This window comes from Podarcis liolepis, assembly GCF_965112155.1.
Source record: "Podarcis liolepis genome assembly, chromosome: 7".
NCBI classification, from domain to species: Eukaryota; Metazoa; Chordata; class Lepidosauria; order Squamata; family Lacertidae; genus Podarcis; species Podarcis liolepis.
Window position 1 is genome coordinate 57,710,081 of NC_139561.1, and position 24,357 is coordinate 57,734,437.

Here is a 24,357-nt window from a genome sequence, read left to right on the forward strand (position 1 = left end):
CTGCATATGGAACGGCACTCACAGCCTGAACATTGGAATGATGTTCCACCGGGGATAGGATACCAGAAAATTGGGGTGTGGCTGAAGCATAGGAGGCGACTACATATTACAGTGCAACCCTTCACCTCACAGGCTGGATGTTCCTTAGAGATACAAACCTATGGAAAACAAGCACAAAGCTTTCCAAGTACTGTGCTCTCTCTTGAAGGTGTTTCCCAAGATTTATTGTTAGCTCAAAGTTTGTTCTAGATGATGGAAAGCACTTTATGGGATGATTTGAGAATGTCAGTAGCTCTTATTGTGTATGTGCAAGGTAAAGAGCTAGAAGTGGGCTTAGGGCACCTCCCACCCCCAATCCCATAGCTATCCCTCTTGCACCCACTTACTTACTTCATCAGGCAGGGAATGTGGGTCCTGGGCAAATGTTCTAAGAGGCAACTTAGTCCTTCATTGCCAATATGGTTTCCAGAAAGACTGAAAAGGAAATAAGCAGACAGAGCTCTCCTGGATTTGTATACAGAAGCCACCACAACAGTCCATTATACATTTCTATGGTGAGTCAAAGTTAGTGTCCCAGCAATGCCCGAATAATAGAATCATTGAATTGTAGAGTTGGAAGGGACCCCAAGGGTTAACTAGTCCATCGCAGCTAAAGAATTCCTGACAGATGGCCACCCAACCTTGGTTCAAAAGCCTCCAGCAAAGGTGTGGCATGATCCTGGCTCATCATGGTTGATGCATTCATAGTCGCAATGGAGATGACACTTACTCCAGTTCTGCAAGACGGTCACACTTCTCAAGGATGGGGCACAGCTCTACGATCTCGCACTTGCCAATGCCACAATCAGTTAGTCTGTTAGAGGGCAGACAGGTAAGAAAGTTAGAGGTTAGTCTTTTAAAAATTAATAATAATAATAATAATAATAATAATAATAATAATAATAATAATGAAAGATGTGATGGAAATGTAAAAGGAAAACAATAAAGGCTGGTGAAGTTTATCCCATCCTTCAAGAGCATGAGCATTTCTAAATTTATTTAGGTGGACTGAGAACAACATGCTCAAAGCTAAGGATCCAAGAGGATTTCCAAAGGACCAGGAGGGAAAACCCAGCATGTTTGAAAGAAGCAAAATTGTCATGAAATAAGGATTATCGGTTTGCACATACCTGCAGCATATTTCTTGGCTTTCTTTACTTTTCACAAAATGCAGAAAAGCATTTTCACTTGATCTATAAACACACAAGGAAATACCTTGACTAGGAACTGAGGCAGCCTTCAACCAGACATTATTGCACTACAACCCACATCCTCCCAGATGACTGGCTATTGTGGCTGAGGCTGATTGGATTAAAGTTAAGGTTATTCCAGATCCCTGCCTCCCCCATCTCTGATTTCCACCCACTTCACTTTCGGGGGGAGGGGTGCTAAACAAGGAGGATGCACATCCAATTGCCCATCCCAAAGAAAGCACAGGAGAACATCTGCCGTTTTGTGTATTCTAGTCAACTCCACTGAATTTCTGCAGCTGTTGGGTGCAATGAAAAGGAAAACTGTAGAAATAAAGGGATGGAATTAAGAACATAATAACTTAAGAAGAGTCCTGCTGGAGGAGGCCTATGGCCTGTCTAGTTTAGCATCTTGTTCTCACAGTGGCCAATGAGATGTGTATGAGAAGCCTGGACCTGAGCACGACAGCAATGCTCTCCTCTCTAGTATTCAGAGGCAGGATGCTGCCGACACTGGAGGCAGAACATAGCCATTGTGGCTGGTAGCCATGGATGGTTTCACTGATCTAAGGATTAATATTATGGAGCTTCTTCACCTAGAATTGCAGCAGGAGTGAAGGCTCTGTTCTTTTGACTCTTGGAGATCAAGTTGGAAGGGGAGAGGAGGTCAGAAGTTCTCCATGTCCTGATATTCCTGGAGTCTTGACCCTCTTACCTGACTTCCACTCTGCAGATTCTCTTACACTGGTTAACTGAGTTGGCCAGCAAGCAAACACAATATGATGAAAACTTGCTCTCTGTGATGCTGTAGGAGAGAGGTGGGAAGAAGCAGAAATGTCCAAATGCTGAGTTGAAAATCAGTCTGTGGATCCCAACTGTCAATAGATCAACTGTGCATATGGAGCCATTGCAAATATGGCAGTTGATCAGCAAGGTCAGTAATTCATTATTTCTATTACTATTTGTTACATTTATTTATTTATTTGTTTATTTATTTATTTATTTATTTATTTATTACTTACTACAAATAGGTCTCAAAGTGACTTATAATTCTGAAAGCATGCATGATACCAAATTCAAATTAAAAACATATTTACTTCTTGGTGTGTTTTGTGAGTGTGTCAGGAAGACACACCAAGGTGGCATCTCAACATCTTCAAGAAGCTTTTTTCAAATGTTGGCTGAGTTGCAGTGATTCTCTCTCAAAGAACTGAACACTCACTGAACGAGACAGTGTACCAAAAAAGGGGGTCAACATGTTAGGGTTGACCACGGAAAATTCCATGTAAAAATGGTTTGAGTGAATCAGCCCATACTTAAGTGTTTCCCAGTATTGAGAATATAATGTAGCAAACCTGGGCAATCTTGACCAATGTGGTGTCCTCCAAGTGGACTATAATTGGACCACAATTCCCATCAGTCCCAACCAAGTAGGGATGGGTGAATCTGTCAACTTCAGTTTCCCTCAGTTTCTCATTGCCCCAATTCTCCCCCACCCCTCATTCCAAGGCACAGGTCCTCATGATATTTACCTAACATCCTTCCCCTAACCCACCATCTTAAAAGACAGAAGGGCCGGCCCTATCATTTGACAAAGTGCAGTGGCCTCCTCAGAAGCAAGCTGCATTTGCGTGTCATGAAAGAGCAATGAATTGTGAATCTTCTCATGTATTTTTATTATTACCGATTTTATTTTTATTGCCAGGGAATAGGAAAGATGTTTGTGGGTTTATTTGCCTCTGGCAGCCTTGGACTGTGAGAGGGGGAAACAGAAATAATCATATTTGGGTCATCCCTGGGGATCTGGCACGTGAAGCTTCCTTGGGCTGAGTGAGACTGCTGGGCCACCCAGACCGACAATGTCCACTCTGACTGGTAGCAGTTCTCCAGCAGAGGCTCCCAGACTCACCTTAAGAGCTCCACGCTGTTGAAGTAGGGCAGGAATTTCAGAAGTCGTTCAACACTTTGATCATTCAGCGAGTTGCCAGACAAGCTACACAGCCAGGGTGGAAAATTCAAAACATTATTATTACCAAAACATTTATATCCACCTTTCCTTTGCATAACGCATTGTGGAGTACATGCTTTCCCCCTTCTCCATTTGATCCTCACAACAACCACATGAGGTAGGCCAGGCTGAGAGACTACAACTGACCAAATGTCACTCAGTCAGCTACATGGGCTGAGTAGAGACTTGAGCCCTGGTCTCCCAGGTCCTATGCCAACACTCTAACCACTACGCCACAAGTTCTACAAACTTGTTGGAAGAAGGAAGTCTACTATGAACAAGTATGATGGGGGAAAGCCATGCCCAATAGCTTCATAAAAGGGGCTAGGTGGGCCTTCCTAGGGAGGGAATTCAAAACTTTGGGTGCAGCCTTTGTGAAGGCCCTGCCTCATGTCCCTCCCAAATGAGCCTTAGAATTGACAGAGCTGCGAGAAGGACCTCTCCAGAAAATCTGAGGACTTAGGCAGGCTCATTCTATATTCACTTGCATTATTTTTTCCTACCAAAGAGCAGCCTATTCCCAAATTGCATTATGGGAGGATTATGCATTAAAACACTGGATACCAATAGGAATTTAGTTTTGCGTTCTTATTGTATTAATCTGGCTACATAAACTGAGCAGGTCTATAGGCTTTAAATGAATAAGATTGGTTCATTCACACAATGTCTACTTGACCTTGATCACTTACTTGATCTTGGTCAGTCCAGAACATGTACTTAGACGTTTAAACAATCGGTCAACATCCTTTAGGTCCATCATACTTTCCTTGAGACTGAAACACAGAGCCTGATTAGCACTTCGAATATTTAAATCAAAGTTTAGCACAGCTTTAGTTTTATTTGATGGGTCTATTGGAGAAAGAGATGAGTTAAACTGAGGGATTGTGCATGTCCTTTATTCAGGAACCTATAACATCAGTAAAATGTAATTATATTTTGTGGGGGAGAATGTTGAAACAAATTAATAATTATTGTTGTTATTAGTAGTAGTAACAAAATGTTGAAGCAATATAAAATACTTATAATAAAGTAAAAATTAAAAAAAAATGCTGAAACAATATCATTTTCACTAAGATCCAGGCTAACTTCTGAAGTCCAAGCATCATTTTTTATTTTTGTTAAAAACACAAAAAGGTATTTTCTGTAAGTCTGTGCAAGATTCCAACAATGGAAGAAAAGGAATATTGTTTGTTTGCTTTATTTAGATGCTACTGCATCTAAATGATATTACAGTAATTGCAGTGTTGTGTTGTTGTTTTTAAATGCTACTGTGATTATTGTGAGGCACTTTGAGCTCAGCATTTGTTCTTGAAAAAAGCAGAACACAAATATCAATATTTTTGAAAGTATAAAAGAACATTTGGGAGATCCTGTTATGGCCGCTAGCTGACTACTCCTTTGTCAGGTTCCTGGCAAGTAGTCCAGTGGCAACCAATGAGAACCAGTGGTTATGAGATGGTCTTCTTGTAGCTGGGACTCCCCCTGTGTTTCCAAATGAGATATCCAGTAGAGCTTGGGGGAGGTGGCACCTTTACTGCTAATGTGCACCATGTTAACAGTTTTGCAATAGAGAAGGAAGAAGGGGAGGCAGCTGGCTAAATGCTGATTGCTGCAGAAGGGATCTCTGGGGATCTGATCTGCTGCCTTGCAAGGATGCTCATTTGCACCCTTGAGCCCCTCCATCCAATGCTCAGGTTGTGTATATATGTAAATAAAGCCCTATATCCTAAAAATACTTCATTCCAAGGAAACAGAAGCCAGGATAAACACTCGGATCCCCTGGAGTATCTCACCTCTCAAAGATGGCATGCAATAGAAGTAATCCACTTTACCATCAAGCAGACACTACATTGCTGCTTTACTCCTATCACAGGGGCAGGGAGAGAGAGACAGACACACAGACAGACAGACAGACACACACACACACACACACACACACACACACACACACACACACAGAGAGAAACACCTTACCAAAAGCAACGGTCATAGATTGAGTTAGGTACCGAATCCAGCAGCTCCCTTTGATGCTCACTAGTCACACAGAGCATTTGGGGACTGAAAAGAAAATCTACCAAGTTAGTCAACTTGAAGGGACATTTAGATTATGCTTCCAATATTTTCTTCACTTGGATTTCTACCCTGGGGAAGACTGGAAATCTGAGCGCCCTGGTCCTTTTTTTCTGGAGTGAAAAACCAGTGCATTATGAATCCTTCATTCTTCTCCATCGCTCCATTTTCAATCACTGTTTTTTGTAGAATATAATCTACCCGCAGAAAGTTCTTCCTAATGTTGATTAGGAATCTCATTCCTTGTAGTTTGAATTAATTTGGTGGGGTCCTACTCTCTGGGGGAGCACAAAACAAGCTTGCTCCATCCTCCATGTGACAGCCCTTCAGATATTTGAAAAATAACTCCCATATCACCAGGCTACACACCAGGCCCAGCTTCCTCAACTTTTCCTCATAAGGCTTGGTTTATAGACACTTTATCATCTTGGTCATCTTCCTCTGCCCATGTTCCAGCTTGTCAATATCCTTCTTAAATTGTGGTGCCCAGAACTGAATGCAGGACTCCAAGTGGGGTCTGGCCAAAGCAAAATAGAGCAGTGCTATCACTTCCCTTAATCAGGACACTATGCTTTCATTGATGCAGCCTAGAATACCATTAGCTTTTTTTGCTGCTGCATCACACTGTAGACTCACATTAAGTTCGTAGTCTGCTTAGTCCTTTGGATCATTTTCACAGGTATAGCTGCCAAGCCATGTGCCCCCCCCCCAATCCTATATTTGTATACCTGATTATTCCTGCCTAAGTGCAGAACCTTTCATTTGTCCCAACTGAAATTCATTTTGTTAGTTTTGCCCCAGTTCTCCAATCTGTTAAGGTCATCTTGAATCCTGATTCCATCTTCTATGGTGTTAGCTACCCTTCCCAGTTTGGAGTCATCTGCAAATGTGATGAGCAGCCCCTCTATTCCTTCCTTCATCCAGGTTATTTATAAAGATGGTGGACAGCGTTAGGCCCAGGACAGAATCCTGCGGCACCACACTGGTCAGTGGTCTTCCACCCCAAAGTATACCAACAGGAAATACCTTTACCTTATTCTTTCCCCAAATGTTAAGTGGACTTTCTGGGTGCTTCCCAAACTGCAATGAGAAAGAGATTAGAATATCAATTTGGAATTCATGAATTTGATTGAATCTGTTTTAACTACATGCGTTAGAATACCTTGGTAAATTAGATATACAGTTGCTGTTGTTTTTAATAAGTTACCTTTCCCCCAATATCTTTGCAAACAATATTTCCCTAGGAACCCCTGTATTGTAGTCTTCTTTTTTTAAGATGGATTCAATTTTACTGTTTTGTACCACAGATATAGTCATTTTTCATTTTAGTCAACAATTAGGTATATCCGATAGTGCCTTTTCCTAAAATGATATATAAATGTTTTAATGTTACTGGAGAGATTTCATAAGCTCTTGAGAAGATATGAAGGAAAAACAGGTACCAAGGGGAGGGGTAGTCCTACAATTGCTGTGGTTGTTGTTGCTTACGGTTCTTGCTTGTTCTGCTTATCTGCATTTGTATTTTTTACTACAAATTTAATAAAAATATTCTTCTTTTTTTAAAAAAAAGGAGGGTCAAATGAGCAAAACTGTGACCAAATGCAGGAATGTTATTATTTTTCAGACTGCTCTGGCAGGAGAAACAGCTGCTGGACCTACCATAGCTCCATGGACGTCATATGTTCCAAGGCAGCGAAGCATTGCACCAAGCGAAAGGCCCCGTCCATAGACATGTTGTTATGATCCAGCCTAGAAAGCATGAAGGAGACCCAAGTCTGCAGCAGAAGAAAACTGCTATATAAAAAGTGCTCAGATCAGAGGTTGGTAGTACTGTGTGGGGAGACCTTGGAGGTTACTCTGCGACCCCCAAATGTTGTTACAAGGCCCCTGGGTCCAGGCTAACTGAGTCTCCACAAAAGCACTCCTGTTAGTGGCTGGAGATTCATTTGGTGGTGGCATGTGCCCATTAAGACCGGCAGGGATGATGGGAGTCATAGTCCAAAAACATCTGGGGACCCATTAAAGGTTAAGAAAGGTTGTTCTAAGGGATGCATTTCCAAAATGAGCTCCGGTTTCTCGTTTTCTTGGGATTGTTAAAGCAGGGTGCTGTTGGTTTTGTTACATAAGCTGTAGCTTGGATAAAGGTGGGGATTTATTTGATAAGCTCTTGCTTTCCCCAATAAGGCTGTTGTGAGTATAAATGCAACATGTAAGCCACCTTGAGCTTCATGGAGAAAAAGGTGAGATATAAATGCAAGAAACTAACTAACTAACTTCGCCCCGGCTACAACCCCAATCAAAATCCCCCTATGCCTGCAATTCACAATAAGCGATGTCCAATTAATCGTACTCAGTGCTCTAGAGCTATTCAGACTGTGGCAAACCTGGGATATCACCTAATGGTAGGAGAGTTCCCATTGCCATCCTTATGAAAATCCTGCAAGTACCCCTGGAGTCCTGATTCTCACTGAGGTGGCAATAATTTGGGCCATCCCACTTCAACGTGGATGTTTGGGTTGCTCACGACTGAAAGGTCCTCCATACCCCACAGGGAGAAAAGTAGCAGTTCAGAGAGAAGGCTCACAGTCTTGCCTTCTCCCCTTGAAATGCTTCGTTTCTATGTGCAGGGAGTTCTATGGGCACACACTGCCTCCACCAACCATTATGTCAGTAACCTTAATACAGTAATATAATACACTCCATCAAATATAAAATGTCAAAGAAAACAGACAGGCCCAGCAGATGAGACAGAATCATGAGATAGTAACATTATGTACTCAGAACAAAAGCCTACCAGGATTTTTTTAAAGTCTTCACCATCTGCTGAAAAATAGCAAGAATGAGGGCCAGCTGAGCTTCCTGAGGACTCCTCCACAAAAGTTCTCCCCATCTGTGGGACGCTCGCCCCAGGAATACACCCTTGGCACCAGCTGGACTATAATTTCAGCACCAGGTAATAATGGCTTTATTATCCCAGAGATATGGGCAACTTTGATTGAATGGTTACAGTTACTCAATCTAGCCTTGACTGAATGTCCTTTTACAAGTGTTATTGTACTGAAGTTGTGTGTTGTTTTCTAAGTTGTTACTATTTAGTATTTTTATAATCTTATAAACATTGGAAATTGATATCAGACTTCTTTTAGTATAAAGCAATATATGAATCTAATAAATCAGATCAAGGAGTTCCACAGTTTGGGGGCAGCCACCAAAAAGGCCCTTTTCCTCTTGCATCAGTTTGTCTCCTGTCAGTCAATTAAATACAGAGAACCTGGACTTTTACTTACGTTAAAGAACGTAATGCGTTCAGATGAGGAAGGAGCTCAGCCACCTTCAAGACACCTGCGTCGCCCAGAGAATTACTGGACAAGCTACAATTGAAAGGAAGGCAAAATTACATTTCCACTTTGTATTTATACATTATGATATGGCTTTTCTGGCAGAATTAATTATATTAGGTACAATTTATTTTCATTTCCATTCTTCCTCATGGAAGACGGAATGATACACAGCAAGGGGAACATCAATGAACCCAAAAAGTAGGATTTCTGTACACCCTTTTCAGACATTCATGACATTTACATGGAACTGTTTGTGTTGGCGTGTGAATGTCAACGTTCACCAAAGCCTGGTTATTCAGTGCAAGGCATAAGTATGAAAATAAAAAGGAACTTACTCTAACTCAGTTACACCAGTGCACCTCCTCAATGCCAAGCACAAGTTCTTCAGATCTCCATCCTGAAAATTATTGTCCGTCAAGCTGGAAGAGAAGGCAAATCATTCTCCAGGTGCTCTAAAACCAGGTGTGTTTTCACCAGGGACACAGGAAGCAGCTCTAGACTCAGAGTCAGAGTGTTTGGTCCTCCAGCTTAGTATTGTTGACACTGACCAGCAGCTGCTCTCCAGGATTTAAGGCAGGGGACATTCCCAGCCTAACTTGGTTTCCCTCCATAGGTTGTTAGAGATCAGCTCCCATCACACCTTAACTACTGGCCCTGCTTAGGGATGTGGGTGAAAAATGATTCCATTTAAAGCCAAGCCTATCAAATTCACACTTTCCAAATCTCTACAAAGACCAAAACACAGCCTTCTTTCCAAATTCACAATTATCCAAAATTTGCAATGCAGCTCTCCAACCAACCAGTGTTTACGAAAATGCAGGTATTAGGAGGAAAGGGTGCATAGAAACAAATAAGTTAGTGAAAAGCAACATACTAAATGCATTATATTAAGAGAAACTGCTTGGAAAAATGTGTGCATAAGTCAAAACCATACACAAAAATATGCTCATTGGGAGAATTTCACACTAAAATGCTGAATAATGTTCAAAGTTGGCTCTAGGCCTGGGGACAGAATCCCACAGATGTTCTGATGTATTAAGACAGGCTGTAAACAACTTTAAAATTATTTGGAGAGGTAAAGTGGCACTGAAATTATTTAAATAAAAGAAATAAAGAAAAGAAACATGTGGACTTTAATATTGATTTTTTAAAAATTGCACATTAATGCAGAAATGAAACAGACCTACGCGTGAACACATGCAATATGGACATGGACCCACCCAGAAATAACCTGATCTCTCCATCCCTACCAACAGACCAGCAGGCAGAGATGGGCAGTCTCAGGTGTTCTGTGCCTGAATTACCGAGGAGTTGGATCACAGCCAAGAGTTTTATAAGGCCAGGTAAAACCACCATGGCCCTTTGCACCACCTGGCCTCTACTGAACTGAGAACTGCAAAACCACTTTCTGGCCATCCTCAGTGGTGGTGCTGAAGTCAGGAAAAGCTACCATGCTGAGGCAGAGGAAAAAGGCTTCTGGATCCCTCTGCCAGTGTCCCTGATATAAGACCCCCAGAGCCTGCCTTGCAACCATGTTAACATGCAGTGAGCCATTATACGACTAAGAGGAAAAAACTGTAAGCAGAAGTAACTGAGGTCACCGTACCATATTTTCCTCGCTGTTGCCACCAAGAGATGTCCACCTGTGCTTGACAGGTCAGTGTTAAATGAGGAACTCCTGCAGCAAGGACAAAATGGGAAAGCATTACTAAAGGGTGATAGGGAAGGGGAAGGAAGGAAATATATAGGTTTGTGATGGGACATAACTGTTTAGCAGTAGCAATATGAACATGCACAACTGATCAAGTTTGCAAGTGTGGCTAAGCCAAACCTTGGTTTATTGCAAATGAGAGAGCAAGAGAAGAGATAATCAAGGCTTTGCCCTTCCTCCAGACCTTTTCCTGCTTTGCTCTGTGCAAAGCCTTGGCTTGGCTTACTGGACTACCTGAACTTGGGCTTGTGATCCTTCTCACTCTAGAAAAGCTACAAGCAAGGTTTATGATGACGTACCTGGGCCGAGCACCGCCAGCAATGTCTTTGCCAACGAGGGTTAAGATTGCAGCTTGGTGATGAACACTAAAGATAGGAGAGAGAGAGATTTCCATAATGCCACACCTGGTTTAATTGTCCACAAACCCAAAATCTGCTTGCTGAACAGGAGGCTGAAAAGACTGTAAAACCAGAGCTGTTGTTTCCTTTCCTAGCCCTGGGCAAAGTTTGGATCGGGGTGGGACGTCTGCATGGAATATAGTTTGGGATCATGCCTGCTGCTGCCCCTGTTCCCTTCAACAAGGGCAAGTCCCATGCTTTTATGGTGACATACGATTCTAGGATTAATTAACATTGCAGTCCTAACATCACTCATCTGGAAGTTTAACCCCATCAAATTCCATGAGAGTTACTTCTGAGGAGACATGGTTATGACTGCACTGTAATATATCAAATAACTAAAATGGATAAAATCAATCAGGATTGCTTTAAACTGAATGACAGCCCTAATTTCAACCATGTGGAAATGTCCCAATATCATTCAGAATGAGCAGAGGGTATGGCCAGTGGATGTTGGTAGAAGGTGAGGGGCCAAACACAAACTTTGTCCTCCCCCAAGCATTCCCTGTGTTTTCTTGGCTTCATTAAAGGCATTGCAGCCTCCTTAAGCAAACCAAGCATCCCTGGTCTTGTCGAGACTGTTAGGAAAGTCCCCACCTCCCAAAGATCTCTCCACCCCAGCAGTCAACTAGCCAGCAGGAGAGCCAGTGTGGTGTAGTGGTTTATGCAAGTTTAACGGTGACTATCTGTTTAAGGAGAAGGGCACTTTCCTTCCAGGCAAAAGTACATTCAGTGTGTGGGCCTGATCTTTAAATGGACAGACCCAGGCTGGCAGAATTTTACATATCATGTAGTGGAAAGGAGAGAAATGAAGAGAGCTGTTACACCCTGCCTCCTAAAAGTTGCTTCTACATGCCATGGAATATCACAGTGACTTGGTGCAGGGAAGAGGGAGAGAGATTGTGTTGTCAATAAGAGGTGAGCACCTTTTCTTGATTGAATGCATGCTTACCTGGCGTTAAGCTTCACTATATTTGGACAAAGACTCATTGACTCCAGGAGACAGAAGATGCTGTTCAGAGAAAGCTGGTTGTTGTTTAAACTGCAGGAAATAAAATCACCAAAAAACAAAACAAAACAAAAACAAAAAACCAAACACATTAGCTTCAGCAAAGTCCTGCAGCAATAAATACATTACTGGAGGTTTTAATAACAAAAAGGTAGAATATGCTATATGTTCTTAGATTAAGTCTCTTGAATTTCTACTTTAAAATAATTGCATGCAGCAGAGCTGCTGCTGCTGCTTCCTTTTTAAAGGACCCGGTGACCCTAGAAAGTTTCTCTCATTTGGAGTGGAAGACAGACCAATGGTTTGAGCCAATACAATGCAGCTTCATCTGCTCCAGGGAGTCTCCATAGCTTAGAGGCAGAGCACATGCTTTGAATGCAGAAGGTCTCAGTTGTGGTGAGTCCTGTGAAAATATCTTAGCAGGGCTGGTTAGAGGGGGAGCAGGATTGGGATAAGAATGTGGAACTGGAGGAATTGGATTCCAGGGAGGGGCCTAGTAGGCTGAGAGGGGCCAGAGGAGGCACTGAGTGGACTGTCAGAGGAATCCTCTCTCTCTCTCATATATAATTTTTATTAAATTTTCTGTTTTACAATTTAAAATACTCATTTTTACATCCTTAAAATACCAAGGACTTCCCTTCCCCTCTTTCCATGGTTCATTTTACATATAATAAATCCCTGCATATTTTACAAAAACTATACCATTCAGTATTCCATTATTGCATCCATCAAAACTTATTGACACTGTTGAATTTATCTTAATGCTGCCAGAATTTTCAGCTGTACACAATTATATCCCATATATTCAATAAACATTTTCCAATCTTCTCTAAACGCATGTTCTTCTTGTTCTCTTATTCTGCAAGTTAAGTCTGCAAGTTGCGCACATTCTGTCAACTTATGTTGCCATTCTTCTTTGGTTGGGACCTCACTTGTTTTCCATTTCTGGGCTAACAAAACATGGGCCACAAAAATAGCATGCATAAGTAACCTTTTTTGACACCTTGGAATTTCAGTCTGAATTATCCCCAACAGAATGCACTCTGGTTTTTTTTTTGAAAAGTAATTTTAAACATTTTTTTCAATTCATTATAGATCATTTCCCAATACTCTTTTACCCTTTTACAAGTCCACCACATATGAAATAATGTTCCCTCCACCTCTTTGCGTTTCCAGCACTTCTCTGAGCAGATATGAGGAATCCTCTCATTCTCTGGGGGGGGGGGAGTACCAGGGGGTAGACCAGACAATGGGCCAGTCATGTCACTTCCCTCACCAAGGACACAGAGATGGCATTCTTAGTGCAAGCAGACACAAGAGACCCAGCCTACTTGAAGGGTTAGAGGCAAACAATCTTACCTGCTTTAAGGCCGTTTGCTACATTCAATATTTCTCACAGGACACACACTTTGTATGCCGAAGGCAACCTTTCCCAACCTGGTGCAAGCAAACTCTCAGGAAACACTTACTTCAGAGGGCCAGAAATGCACATTCTGGGCACCATCTTCATCAGCTTCCTGCATCCTTCGTCACCAAGTCGGTTACCTGACAAACTGACATTTGTTTTCCACAGTTTAATAACATGGTTGATCCAAAGGTCTCACTCAGTTAGCAGGCAGTTGGGAGGAAGAGGGAACTTACTCAATTTCAGAAAGGTGGGAACACCTCTGGAGAACCTCAGCCAGCTCCTCTACCCACTGGGAATCAAACTGGCAGTCCTGCAATCTGTATATATGGATATAAGACATCCATTAAGATGGGTATGGGGTACCTTTGGCCCTTCAGACATTGCTGAACTCCCAACTCACATTGGCTGATGGGAGTTGTAGGGACTGCACCTGAAGACCACTTCTCCCCATATGAAATGAATGAGACCTTGCAGTCATCATCTGAAACCTTTCTTCGTGTGCCTCCTCCATGAGAGGTCCAGAGGGCAGCAACATGAAAATGAGCCTTTTCTGTGGTGGCTTCCCACTTGTTGGAATGCTCTCCCCAGGCCCCTTCGTTACATATCTTTAAGCGCCAGGCAAAAACATTCCTCTTCTCCCAAGCCTTCAGCTAATTAAGCAGCCTATGGCTTTTTAAACTGGGGTGGAGGGTTGTTGTTTTCATTTGCTATTATGTCATGTATCGTTGTGTTTTCATATTGCAAACTGCCCTGTGATCTTCAGATGAAGGGCAGTATAGAAATTTAATAAATAACAATAATTTGGCAACATCTGGAGGGCCACAGGCTCCCTTCCTCTACTTTGCAATGTATATCAGTTGCTCCTCACAAACTTAAATTTACTTACTTACTTACTTACTTACTTACTTACTTACTTACTTACCGTAATATTAAAGTGCTAGGCTTAGGCACATCTCTCTCTTCTTTTATTCCCTCTTCTTTCAACCTGAAATTGAAAACACATTTATAAATTTGTTTTCCTGGTCTTTCATGCACCAGAATGTCAAAACAACAATGGTGGTGATTGATAAAAGATGGACTTCTCTTATCTGCTATCTTGAATTAGGTGAGCTGCATTGCTGGAAATCCCGCCCCCAGTGGTGTCAATTGGTTACTCACGCCCCACCCCCAAGCAAATACCATCATCAGAGGAAATATTTTTCCTGAGGACCACAGCAGGAGAAGGAAGGGTAAAATCAGGCTTCCTCAACCTCGGCCCTCCAGATGTTTTTGGCCTACAACTCCCATGATCCCTAGCTAGCAGGGATGATGGGAATTGTAGTCTCAAAACATCTGGAGGGCCAAGGTTGAGGAAGCCTGGGTTAAATTCAATGCATGTCTCTTTTTATGTTCTTCGGTTTCCCTGTGCCCCACATCTGCTCTTATCACCATTAGTTGCCCCCCCCCCGTGATGCGATTTGCATTGCAAAAAAACCAGAACTTTCTGCAAAGGCATATTTAATGTCGTTTGGACCTTTCTGGGTCATTTGCAACTTCTTTCACCCAGGTTTCAGTACTTTCTCTTCTTCCTTCTTCTGAGATTCCTGCCACTGACCCCACCCCACCTTGTTCCAGTCTCCAGAGCAACCCACACAGCAGTTCTTGTCTCCTCTTCATTTGTGCCTTTGCAATGTTCATTCCAGTCAAACTTTCCCTAAAACCAATTCCACTGCATGATTCAGAATGTTCTGGAAACACCTGAAAAGCCACTTCTCTCACCTCTGACTTTTATTGGATTGGCCGGTGAAGGAGACTATCAAAACATCCTTCCTGTAAACAAATAGTGAATAAATGGAAAATTAATGCTTGAAACTCCCTCAAATAAAATAGATGAAAGTAACGTTATTATAGTGTTGAAGGAGAAAATCAATTCAAAGCCAAACTATCAAATTCAGAATTTCTGGAAAAAAATATGCAAACCGAAATGGAGCCATCCTTCAAAATTTGCACTTATCTGAATTTTGCGATGCAGCTCTGAGGCCAAACAATGTTCACAAAAATGCATGTGTTAGGGGAAAGTGTGAATAAAATGGAAGATATGACTGAAAATAACATACAGCAATATATTAGGAGAAATAGCTGTCAACGTTTTCCTTTTTTAAAGGGAAATTTCCCTTATTCCGAATAGGATTCCTCGCAAGAAAAGGGAGAAGTTGACAGCTAGCTTACAAAAATGTGCACATTAGTCAAGACTGCATAAGAAAACATCCTTGTTAAGGTAACTTCACAATAAAACGCTGATGAATTTTCATGAGGACTTTAAAAAACAACCAACTGCTCCAAAATGTGGAGAGCTGAATTTAAAGCTGAAAAAATGAGAAGCCAGGAAAACTGAAATAGACAGAGCCTTCCATCCCTTGTTTATACTGAGTTGACCACAATGCCAAAATGTGCAGTTTCTCTGCCAGTGACTCAAGCTCTCCTACAGCATCCTTCCCCAATAGAACACAGCTCTGGACTGTGCAAGTTCTGACTGCAATCTTTGCTTTCATCAACTCCCTCCCTCTCTCCATCCCCTGAAAATACAGCCCCTGTGCCAAATCAGTTGTCATTCTGGAGGAGCTTCTAACTCTCAGGAGTAGCAGTGGGTGATTCTGTCAATTTAAGTTCCTCACAGTTTCTCATTTTTACTGCTGTAACTGACTGCAAAGACCTCATGAAAAGTCATCAGTGTTTTAGTGGGAGTTTCTCCTAATATGACCATTTTTACAAAGCACATTTCCCCTAATATTTATATTTTCCGTCTGCTTTAGAATGCATATAAATTAGTTCTCACAAACCTAAATTTTTCCCAGTAATATATACATTTTTATGCATATTTTACCATCTACATTTTTGTACAGATTTAGTTGGATGCAGAACTGCTTTAGAATATTTGGAGAAATGTGGAGTTTGAAGGATGGCTGTGTTTCAATCCTCATGATGTTTTGAAAAGTGCAAAACAGAATGTTGTTTCTAGGATGCATCAACTGAAGTATAGTGTCCAGATCAAGAGAAGTAATAGCACCACTCTGTTCTGACTAGTCAGACCACATTTGGAATACTGTGTCCAATTCTGAGCACCACAATATAAGAAGGAGGTTGAAAGCTGGAACGTGTGCAGAGGAGGGCAACCAAGATGATCAAGGGTCCGGAAACTAAGCCTTATGACAGCGGTTCTCAACCGGTGTGTCCCCAGGTGTTGTTGGACTACAACTCCCATCATCCCCAAGCTCTGAACTTGCTAGCTAGGGATGATGGGAGTTGTAGTCCAACAACATCTGGGGGACCACAGGTTGAGAACCACTGCCTTATGAGGAGCGCTTGAAGGAGCTGGGTATGTTTAGCCTGGAAAAGAGGAGACTGAGAGGAGATATGATAGCCATCTTCAAATATCTTAAGGGCTGTCACATGGAGGAGGGAACATGCTTGTTTTCTCCTGCTCTGGAGGGTAGACCATGAACCAATGGCTTCAAGTTGCAAGAAAGGAGATTCCGATTAAACATTTGGGGGGAAACTCTTTGACAGTAAGAGCTGTTCAGCAGTGGAAGAGGTGGTGGACTCTCCTTCCTTGGAGTTTTTTAAACAGAGGTTGGATGGCCATCTGTCATGGATGCTTTAGAAATTCCTGCATTGCAGGGGGTTGGACTAGATGACCCTTGGGGTCCCTTCCAACTCTAAGATTTTATGATTCTGTGAAATGCAAACTGTGAAATGATTCCACCACTCCTACTGAGGAGCAGCTTTGGGCGGCATGTGGAAGGAGGCGAGAGCAGGAAAAAATGGAAAGTAAGAGATGGCTTATACCCCACAATGCTTTCATGAGGTGGAAACCAGTTAGCTACATGTTGAAAAATATTGTCAATATCTTTGTATTATACATTCTATTCTTAGAAGTTGGTTCATGTGTTAGGTAGGAGTGGAATCACCTTTTCACTACATCCCTCGTTCCCGCAACCCACTATACTGCTCCAGGAGAATACCCTAATCAGTGGTGTCCAAAATTGCTGAGAGACTAAGGGAAAACAGGAGCGTCACACTCTCCCTTCTCTCTCTCTCCCAATAAAGTCCATCAACCAAGTCAGCTAAGGCTCTTGGGGGTCAAAACTGGGCCTGAAGCCAGACTGAAACGGGTCCAGATTATTCACTTTTTAGTCATAGGTTCTACAGATTACAGCAGAGTATTAACAGAATAGCTTCAATGTTGCAGAAGTGAAAAGGAGCAACTGAAAAGGTGGAAATGAGAAAAATCTCTTCTGTAGCGCTTGGCAGCCAGTACCTGATATGGAGCTTGGTCACATTTGGACAAACGGCAGCAGCTCTGGAAAAAGCAAGGACGGTGCTCACCGAAAGCTCGTTATAGCTTAAGCTGTTTGAGAGGGGAAAAAATGTTGTTGTTGCTATGCCTCAGCAAAGTCTTTTATGCAGGCATACAGGTTTCCTGAAGGGATGTGGGTGGCGCTGTGGGTTAAACCACAGAGCCTAGGACTTGCCGATCAGAAGGTCGGCGGTTCGAATCCCCTGCTCCTGCCAACCTAGCAGTTCGAAAGCACGTCAAAGTGCAAGTAGATAAATAGGTACCACTCTGGCAGGAAGGTAAACGGCGTTTCCGTGCGCTGCTCTAGTTCGCCAGAAGCGACTTAGTCATGCCGGCCACATGACCCAGAAGCTGTACGCCGGCTCCCTCGGCCAATAAAGCGAGATGAGCGCCGCAACCCCAGAGTCGGCCACTACTGGAAAGTAGGTTTCCTACTCTTCCTCCCTCCCTCCATCCCTGCCACAGAGATTAAAACCCAGATGGTCTGCAATGGGTGTGATGATTTTTCACATCCACTAAGCCTCTTACAGCATCAGTCTTTTAGACTGGCAGCTCCTGTGCTCTGGAACTCCCTGCCTATTGACATATGGCAGGTGTCTTCACTGTACTGGTTGGGATGCGCAGCCAGACATGTAATTTTATGAGGTCTACTTGTTTTCTAGTTCTGTTGATCTAATCTGTTATCAGTATTACTATTACTTGAAACTTTCTTTTTAGAATCATTTTCCCCCTTTCCTTTTTTTATTATGTACTTACTCAAGCTTTTTGAGCTTATCCACAGTGGAAAATATTTCTGTAGTTTTGATCATTTCCTGCCTCTTCAGTCTGTTGTCCTGCAAGCTAAAATGCGGCAACTGGTTAATATGCCTCCCAAATGTTCACCTGATTAATAAAACAGGCCACCAGGCCACCTTTCTCCTTGGCAAAACAGGTGAAATTACTTTATGTCTTCCAGCTGATGGCAGTTTGGAAAAGATTGCATCAGATCTTCCAGTCCTGGGGTTGAAATATTTCCACCGGCTAACCTGAAAGACCAAAGGTGACATCACTATAGTAATGCCAACAAACAGTTTGAGAGATACCTAACAGAGCGCCTCCCCCAGTATCAACCCCCTCAGGCTCCATTATTGGAAGGGGAAGTCCTGTCATTTGTAGTCCCACCCAGGTACTGCCCAGTTGGCACTGACCCATGGCAAGGCCTTTTCAGTGGTGGTTCCCCATTTAGTGAGGTGCATCAATCTCCCTCACTTTGACTTTCATGATAAATTTAGAAACATTCCTGTTTGATGGCTGATAGGAATTGGCTGTGGCAGCCAAGAAATTAACAACTGTGAGGGTGCATGAGTCCATTTAAATGTATGTATGTATGTCACCCTGTCGAATCCCCGCGATGGGGTGAGCTCCCATTGCTCGGTCCCTGCTCCTGCCAACCTAGCAGTCAAAGTGCAAGTAGATAAATAGGTACCGCTCCAGCGGGAAGGTAAACGGCGTTTCCGTGCGCTGCTCTGGTTCACCAGAAGTAGCTTAGTCATACTGGCCACATGACCTGGAAACTGTACGCTGGCTCCCTCGGCCAATAAAGCGAGAGGAGCGCCGCAACCCCAGGGTCGGCCACGACTGGACCTAATGGTCAGGGGTCCCTTTACCTTTATGTATGTATGTATGTATGTATGTATGTATGTATGTATGTATACATACATCCAGCCAAGGAACATGGTTCTCCCCTTCCTCCTCAATTTAATCCCCACAGCAACTTTGTGAGGTAGGTCCCACTGAGAGCCTGTTACTGGCTCGCAAGGTCAAACAGCAGGTGCGCCAACTCCTGGGGGCTGCACCCTTTTGCCTCCCTTATTTGTTTGAAGGGGGCAGCCCCCCCCATGTTAAAAATGTCATGTCAAATCAGAGGAGTCAGGAATGCAGCAACAGTGTGGTTTCAATGACTAGTGCCTCTTTCTCTTCCTACCATAAAGGGGAAGGGGGGGAAGCAGCCCCCAGTCGGTGGCAATATCATCCCCCCCCCATCTCCCTCACAAATGGGTGTCTGTCACCCAGTGAGCTTCATGGCTCAGCTGGGATTTGAACCCAGGTCTCCTAGGTCCCAGTCTGAAAACTTCATCATCCTTCAAAATATTTTTATATGGTTTTTTAAATAGTTAAAGAAAAAAGTGCTGTTTTCATTGTGCTGCTTAAACATTTTCAAGTTCGCTACCCTGGGCTCCTCTGAGAGGAATGTCAGGATATAATTTAATAAATAATTAATAAATAATAATAATAATAATAATAATAATAATAATAATAATAGCAGCTCTTCTGTGGGCAAGGAGCATAGGAAAAAATCAGAAACAGCCACCCCCTCTCATTTACAATTAGCTAATATGAAGGTTCCTTGAGGAGCAACCATCTTTAGAGTCTATGCTGGCTTATGCAGGCTGGGGCTCTTTAAAATGGAGAGGCTCCTCCCACCAAAGGCGGAGCTGGCAACTGAAAGGAAGCTGTCACTCCTATATAAAGCTCAGTCTAGAGCTGGCTGTTGCTGAAACAACGCATGTTGGATGAGCCAATCTAAAGCTTATGGAGGGCCACTGAAGTTTCACTTCTACATTGGGGACGCTATTGCTCAAAATGTAGCTGGTGGTTTGAATTAAAAACTGCACTAAAAGATTCAAAACAGGGCATGTGACATTGGGGCAATGCTTACTGGAAAGTTGTCAGGCATTTGATCTTCGGCAGGGTCTTGGACAGGACAGCGGCAAACTCATTCCCACATCTCCTGCTCCTAAAGCTAAGAATAAAAGCAAAAGGCAACTGTGGTTAGTAAAATAGCAACCAGTTTTCCCTTCTAGCCTAGCTGGATAAGGAGCTCAGCACCTGATTCTTGCAGCAGACGGCTAGCATCTTTCCCCACGGTTGCTCCATATTAATGACTTGCTTCAAATGACTTAACGAGTTGTATCCATAAGAACCTAAGAAGAGCCTGTTGGATCAGCCCAATGGCCCACCTTGTCCAGCATCCTGTTGAAACAGTGGCTGACCAGATGCACCAATGGGAAACCTGCTAGCAGGACATGAGTGCAAGAACACTTTGTCCTATTAAATTGTTTTTAACTGATTTTTAGCATTGCGTTTTTACACTGTTGAAATGTAACTCACTCTGGGAGCTCGTGTTGGTGGGTGGGGAAGAAATCTTTGTTGTCTATTTTGTTTCTTCAGGCTGTAAGCCGCCATGTGTATAGTAATATAGAAAGACAGTAAAGAAAGTAAAAGTGAGGTGAAGAAGACGAAGGAGGACTAGTGTGCACCTATTCATCTGTGCAAGGATGGAGAATCTGTTGGCCTCCAGATGTTGGACTTCAACTCCCAGCGGCCCCAGCCAATGTGGCCGATGGTCAGGGATGCTGGGAACTGCAGTTCAGCAACATTTGGAGGGGCCCTGATCCCTCACCGTCTTTGGAGCCTGACATGTCAAGGTGGCCTGTGCTTCTTACCTCAGGCTCTTTATATTTTCACAGCTGCCAAAGACATCCAGATAGTCCACTTCCATGGGGCATCCCACAAAGTCCAGGCATACCAAGTGAGGGTGGCTGCTGCTGATGACAAAAGCCAGGGCAGCCATGTCCAGCGGCATCAGCCGGACGTTTCTGAACTGATACCTGAAGTTTAGCTGCTTCCCGACATGCCGGGCCAGTTCCTGGTCCTGTGTCTCGTGCACACAGTGGCACAGCTCAGCTATCCTAGGCCCTGTGAGAGAAGCATCCCCCAGTTTCTTCAGCATCTGCACAATGATGGCTTGACGTTCCTGGACCTGGGCATCGCACTGCCCGGCTAAAGAGCTGAGGAACTTCTGGCACCCACGAGATGAGAGGCCAGACAGGAAGACGTGGCAGTTCTCTGTGAAGGGCACCCTTGCTTCTCTCTTCATCGTCCACTTAGACCTCAGGAAGAAGTTCTGCTTCAGGAAGTTGCCATCAACTGCTTTGCTTGTCAGCAGGAAGAGGGCCGCAAAGAACTCTTGCAGGCTGAAGTGCACAAAAGTGTAGCCAGCCTGTGTGTGTCCATTGCTGGTCTTTACCTCAAAGGACACCAGGAGCCCATACAGACAAGCAAAATCCTTCACGTCTTCTGGGACCTCGCCAGCATAAAACAACATCTTATTTCCTTCCAGGCCCTTGAAGGCCAACTCAGAGAGGCCTGCAAGAGTCGCTTCGTGTTGACTCAAGTCGACTTCTTCGCTCAAAGCCCTCAGCTTCTGATCCTTGCCTATGAAGGTGAGGAGCATCTCGATGTAGAACTGGGTCATGGTTTGAGGGAGCTGGACTCTCCCTGCATCATGGAGGAGCAAATACTCCAGGCAAATGCAGACGATATTACACAAGGCGGGGATATAACACATGCTCAGGAGTTTGCCATTGCTTTTCAGGTGAGCGATGGCTTTCTCCTTGAGAGAATGCTGGTGGAAAAAATAGCCAACGTATTCCTCCACCTTTTCACGGTCAAAGCCCCAGATTTCTGCCAGGAGGGTGTCTGTTTTCAATAAAGCATCCGGGACTATCTTTGGACGGGTCGTGACCAGCACGGTCGAGCCTGGCAAGAATTTCCCAAGGCAAAGACTTGCAAAAAGGTCTGATATGGAGAGAGGGTTGAGAGGATCTGGGAAGATAGTGTGAGGAGGACCTGGGAGCTGGACGTTCTCCACAAACTCGTCCAGCCCATCAAATATCACCAGCGTGCGCTGGGCGTCTTCTAGGATGTGTTCAAACACGGCAGCAGGACAATCTTCTGGCCTGAGGAAGAAGTCGAAGAGAAGTTCTTGGAGAGAAAGTTTTCTGCTGATCAGGTTCAGCTGTCGGAACTCAAAGAAGAATATCAGCTGGAATTGTGGGAGGCCTCCCTCTGCCCACTGCTGGCAGATCTGGTGCATAAGCCTTGTCTTCCCCATCCCTGGTTTTCCCAGAAGAAGGACAACCTTGGTGGTCCCCATGTGGACACTTTCAAAAAGCTCAGGCAGTCTCAGGGTGGTGTTCCTGTGCTCCTCTGTATCGTGCAGAGCTATCTCCCCCCTTTCCCTCATCCGACCACCTTTGCTCTGACGAATCACCAGGTTGACGAAGGTTTGGCTGAAAGGCGACGGCTGAGCTTTGGGTTCAGTTGCTTCTGCTGCTCTGATCATTCCGTATCTCTGAAGCATCGAGGTGGTGATGAGCTGCCGATATCTTTCAGCAGAATCTGATAAAACATGGAGGAGGGAGAAAAGGAGCAAATACAGATCCACACTACATGAAAACTAATTTTGTTGCTATGGCTTCTGCCAAATAATGTTGGGAATTAGAGCAAAACCCACAAAGAGTTAAGGGTGGGCTGAGCAGCCAATTCCATCTTGTTTAAGCCTTGCTGGAGTTCTATCAGAGTTCTGTTCTACCCCATTCTGCCTGAGAGTACACATTTTGTGCACGCTTCTTTCATAAAATGCACACTTCTTAATGCTTTCTGCCCCCCCTTTAAAGTATGTCTGTGGAGCGTTGGTTGGTTGGTTGGTTGGTTGGTTGGGGTTGGGGTTTTTGTGTAAGTCACTTTGGGTTGCCCTAGCAAGAAAAAGTGACTTATAAATTTATTAAACAATGATGATGATGATGATGATGATAAATAACAACTTGCCTAGCCGCTGCTGTTTGGACTGTTTGCCGTTGTTGTTGTTGGCAGGGCTGCTCCATGGACGGCGTCTTTCAAGTCCTGTAGGGCAACAAAGGCAACAGTGACATTACAGCGGCATCACCTCTTTGGAGATGGCAGGGGCCCGAGACCAGCTCCCTTTCATAGGAATTGGGCTTCAGCAAGAGACTTTCTCTCTGGCTCTGGCCCCCGATCACAATTTTGGCAAAACACATTGACATCATCATTGTGCAAAGGGACAGCACATGTATCCACAGCACACATTTAAAGCACACACACCCTCCCACAAAAAATCCTGGGAACTCTACTTTGTAAGAGTGTTGTGAGTTATAGTGCTATAAGTAAACTATAGTTCCCAGGATTCTTGGGGGTAGGGTGTGTATGCAGCCTTAGAAGCCAGATTGATTTGTAACTAAGTAATCATTGGGCATCCACACACACAATAAATTTATATTCTGCATTTTTCGTAGACCATGACTCAATGTGACTTACAGATAAAATAGAAACAGCTAAAAACATAGAAAAGACAATAATTTAAAAGCAATTAAACACACACAAAAGATCTGTTAAGAATACAGATAATTACAATAAAAACATCAGAGCACCAGTCCTGTCCTTAAAAACTGTCAGTTCCCAAAAGCCTGTTGGAACAAGGAACTCTTTACCTGCTGACCGAAGGACACAAAGGGGAGTCAGTCTAAATTCTCTAGGAAGGGAGTTTCAAAGTCTTGGATCAGCCCCTGAGAAGGCCCCTGTTTTCCCAAATTAATTACTGTCTCTGTCCCATTCCCTAATCTGTAGCAGGGGAGGAACCCTCAGTTGAGGGTTCCCCCCTCCATCAATGAAATAAATAATAAAATAAAATAAAATACACTGGGGTGGCTGCATTGTGTGATTGTTTCTTGACCAGGAACAGTTGCTTTTCTCAAGGAGCACAAAAACGAAAGGGTCCTTAGCAGGAGTCCAACATTGCCAGAGGAATGAAGTGGGCCTGGAGCCTCAATGGAAATTGAGTCCAAGCATTCTGCTCCAAGGTTGACTTGGGCCCTTCCCAAGACACCTCTCCTAGCTCAAACCATCAATTGCATTTCACCAAGAGCAATCTTACTTGGGTTTTTTTGGGGGGGGGGTGTTGAGGAACTTCAGTAATAGTTGCAAGGTAGATATAAGAAATTAGATT

At 43.5% G+C, this 24,357-nt stretch overlaps 1 protein-coding gene across 2 annotated transcripts in view; it reads right to left on the minus strand.

Moving 5' to 3' along the window:
* Window positions 1-24,357, minus strand: part of NLRC5 (NLR family CARD domain containing 5) — a 55,081-nt gene that overhangs the window by 19,216 nt on the left and 11,508 nt on the right. For both annotated transcript variants that reach the window (XM_083511434.1, XM_083511435.1), the window contains exons 5-28: window positions 23,163-23,237; window positions 20,996-22,733; window positions 20,209-20,292; window positions 18,452-18,535; window positions 18,267-18,350; window positions 17,472-17,561; window positions 14,933-14,983; window positions 14,097-14,159; window positions 13,408-13,491; window positions 13,236-13,319; window positions 11,710-11,799; window positions 10,659-10,724; window positions 10,255-10,326; window positions 8,984-9,067; window positions 8,595-8,678; window positions 6,967-7,056; window positions 6,340-6,387; window positions 5,212-5,295; window positions 3,927-4,010; window positions 3,139-3,222; window positions 1,945-2,034; window positions 1,170-1,232; window positions 770-853; window positions 391-474 (exon numbers count right to left, since the gene is read on the minus strand). In XM_083511434.1, coding sequence (XP_083367560.1) covers window positions 391-474; window positions 770-853; window positions 1,170-1,232; window positions 1,945-2,034; window positions 3,139-3,222; window positions 3,927-4,010; window positions 5,212-5,295; window positions 6,340-6,387; window positions 6,967-7,056; window positions 8,595-8,678; window positions 8,984-9,067; window positions 10,255-10,326; window positions 10,659-10,724; window positions 11,710-11,799; window positions 13,236-13,319; window positions 13,408-13,491; window positions 14,097-14,159; window positions 14,933-14,983; window positions 17,472-17,561; window positions 18,267-18,350; window positions 18,452-18,535; window positions 20,209-20,292; window positions 20,996-22,733; window positions 23,163-23,237 — 3,544 coding nt within the window. The remainder of the gene's footprint in view (window positions 1-390; window positions 475-769; window positions 854-1,169; window positions 1,233-1,944; window positions 2,035-3,138; window positions 3,223-3,926; window positions 4,011-5,211; window positions 5,296-6,339; window positions 6,388-6,966; window positions 7,057-8,594; window positions 8,679-8,983; window positions 9,068-10,254; window positions 10,327-10,658; window positions 10,725-11,709; window positions 11,800-13,235; window positions 13,320-13,407; window positions 13,492-14,096; window positions 14,160-14,932; window positions 14,984-17,471; window positions 17,562-18,266; window positions 18,351-18,451; window positions 18,536-20,208; window positions 20,293-20,995; window positions 22,734-23,162; window positions 23,238-24,357) is intronic.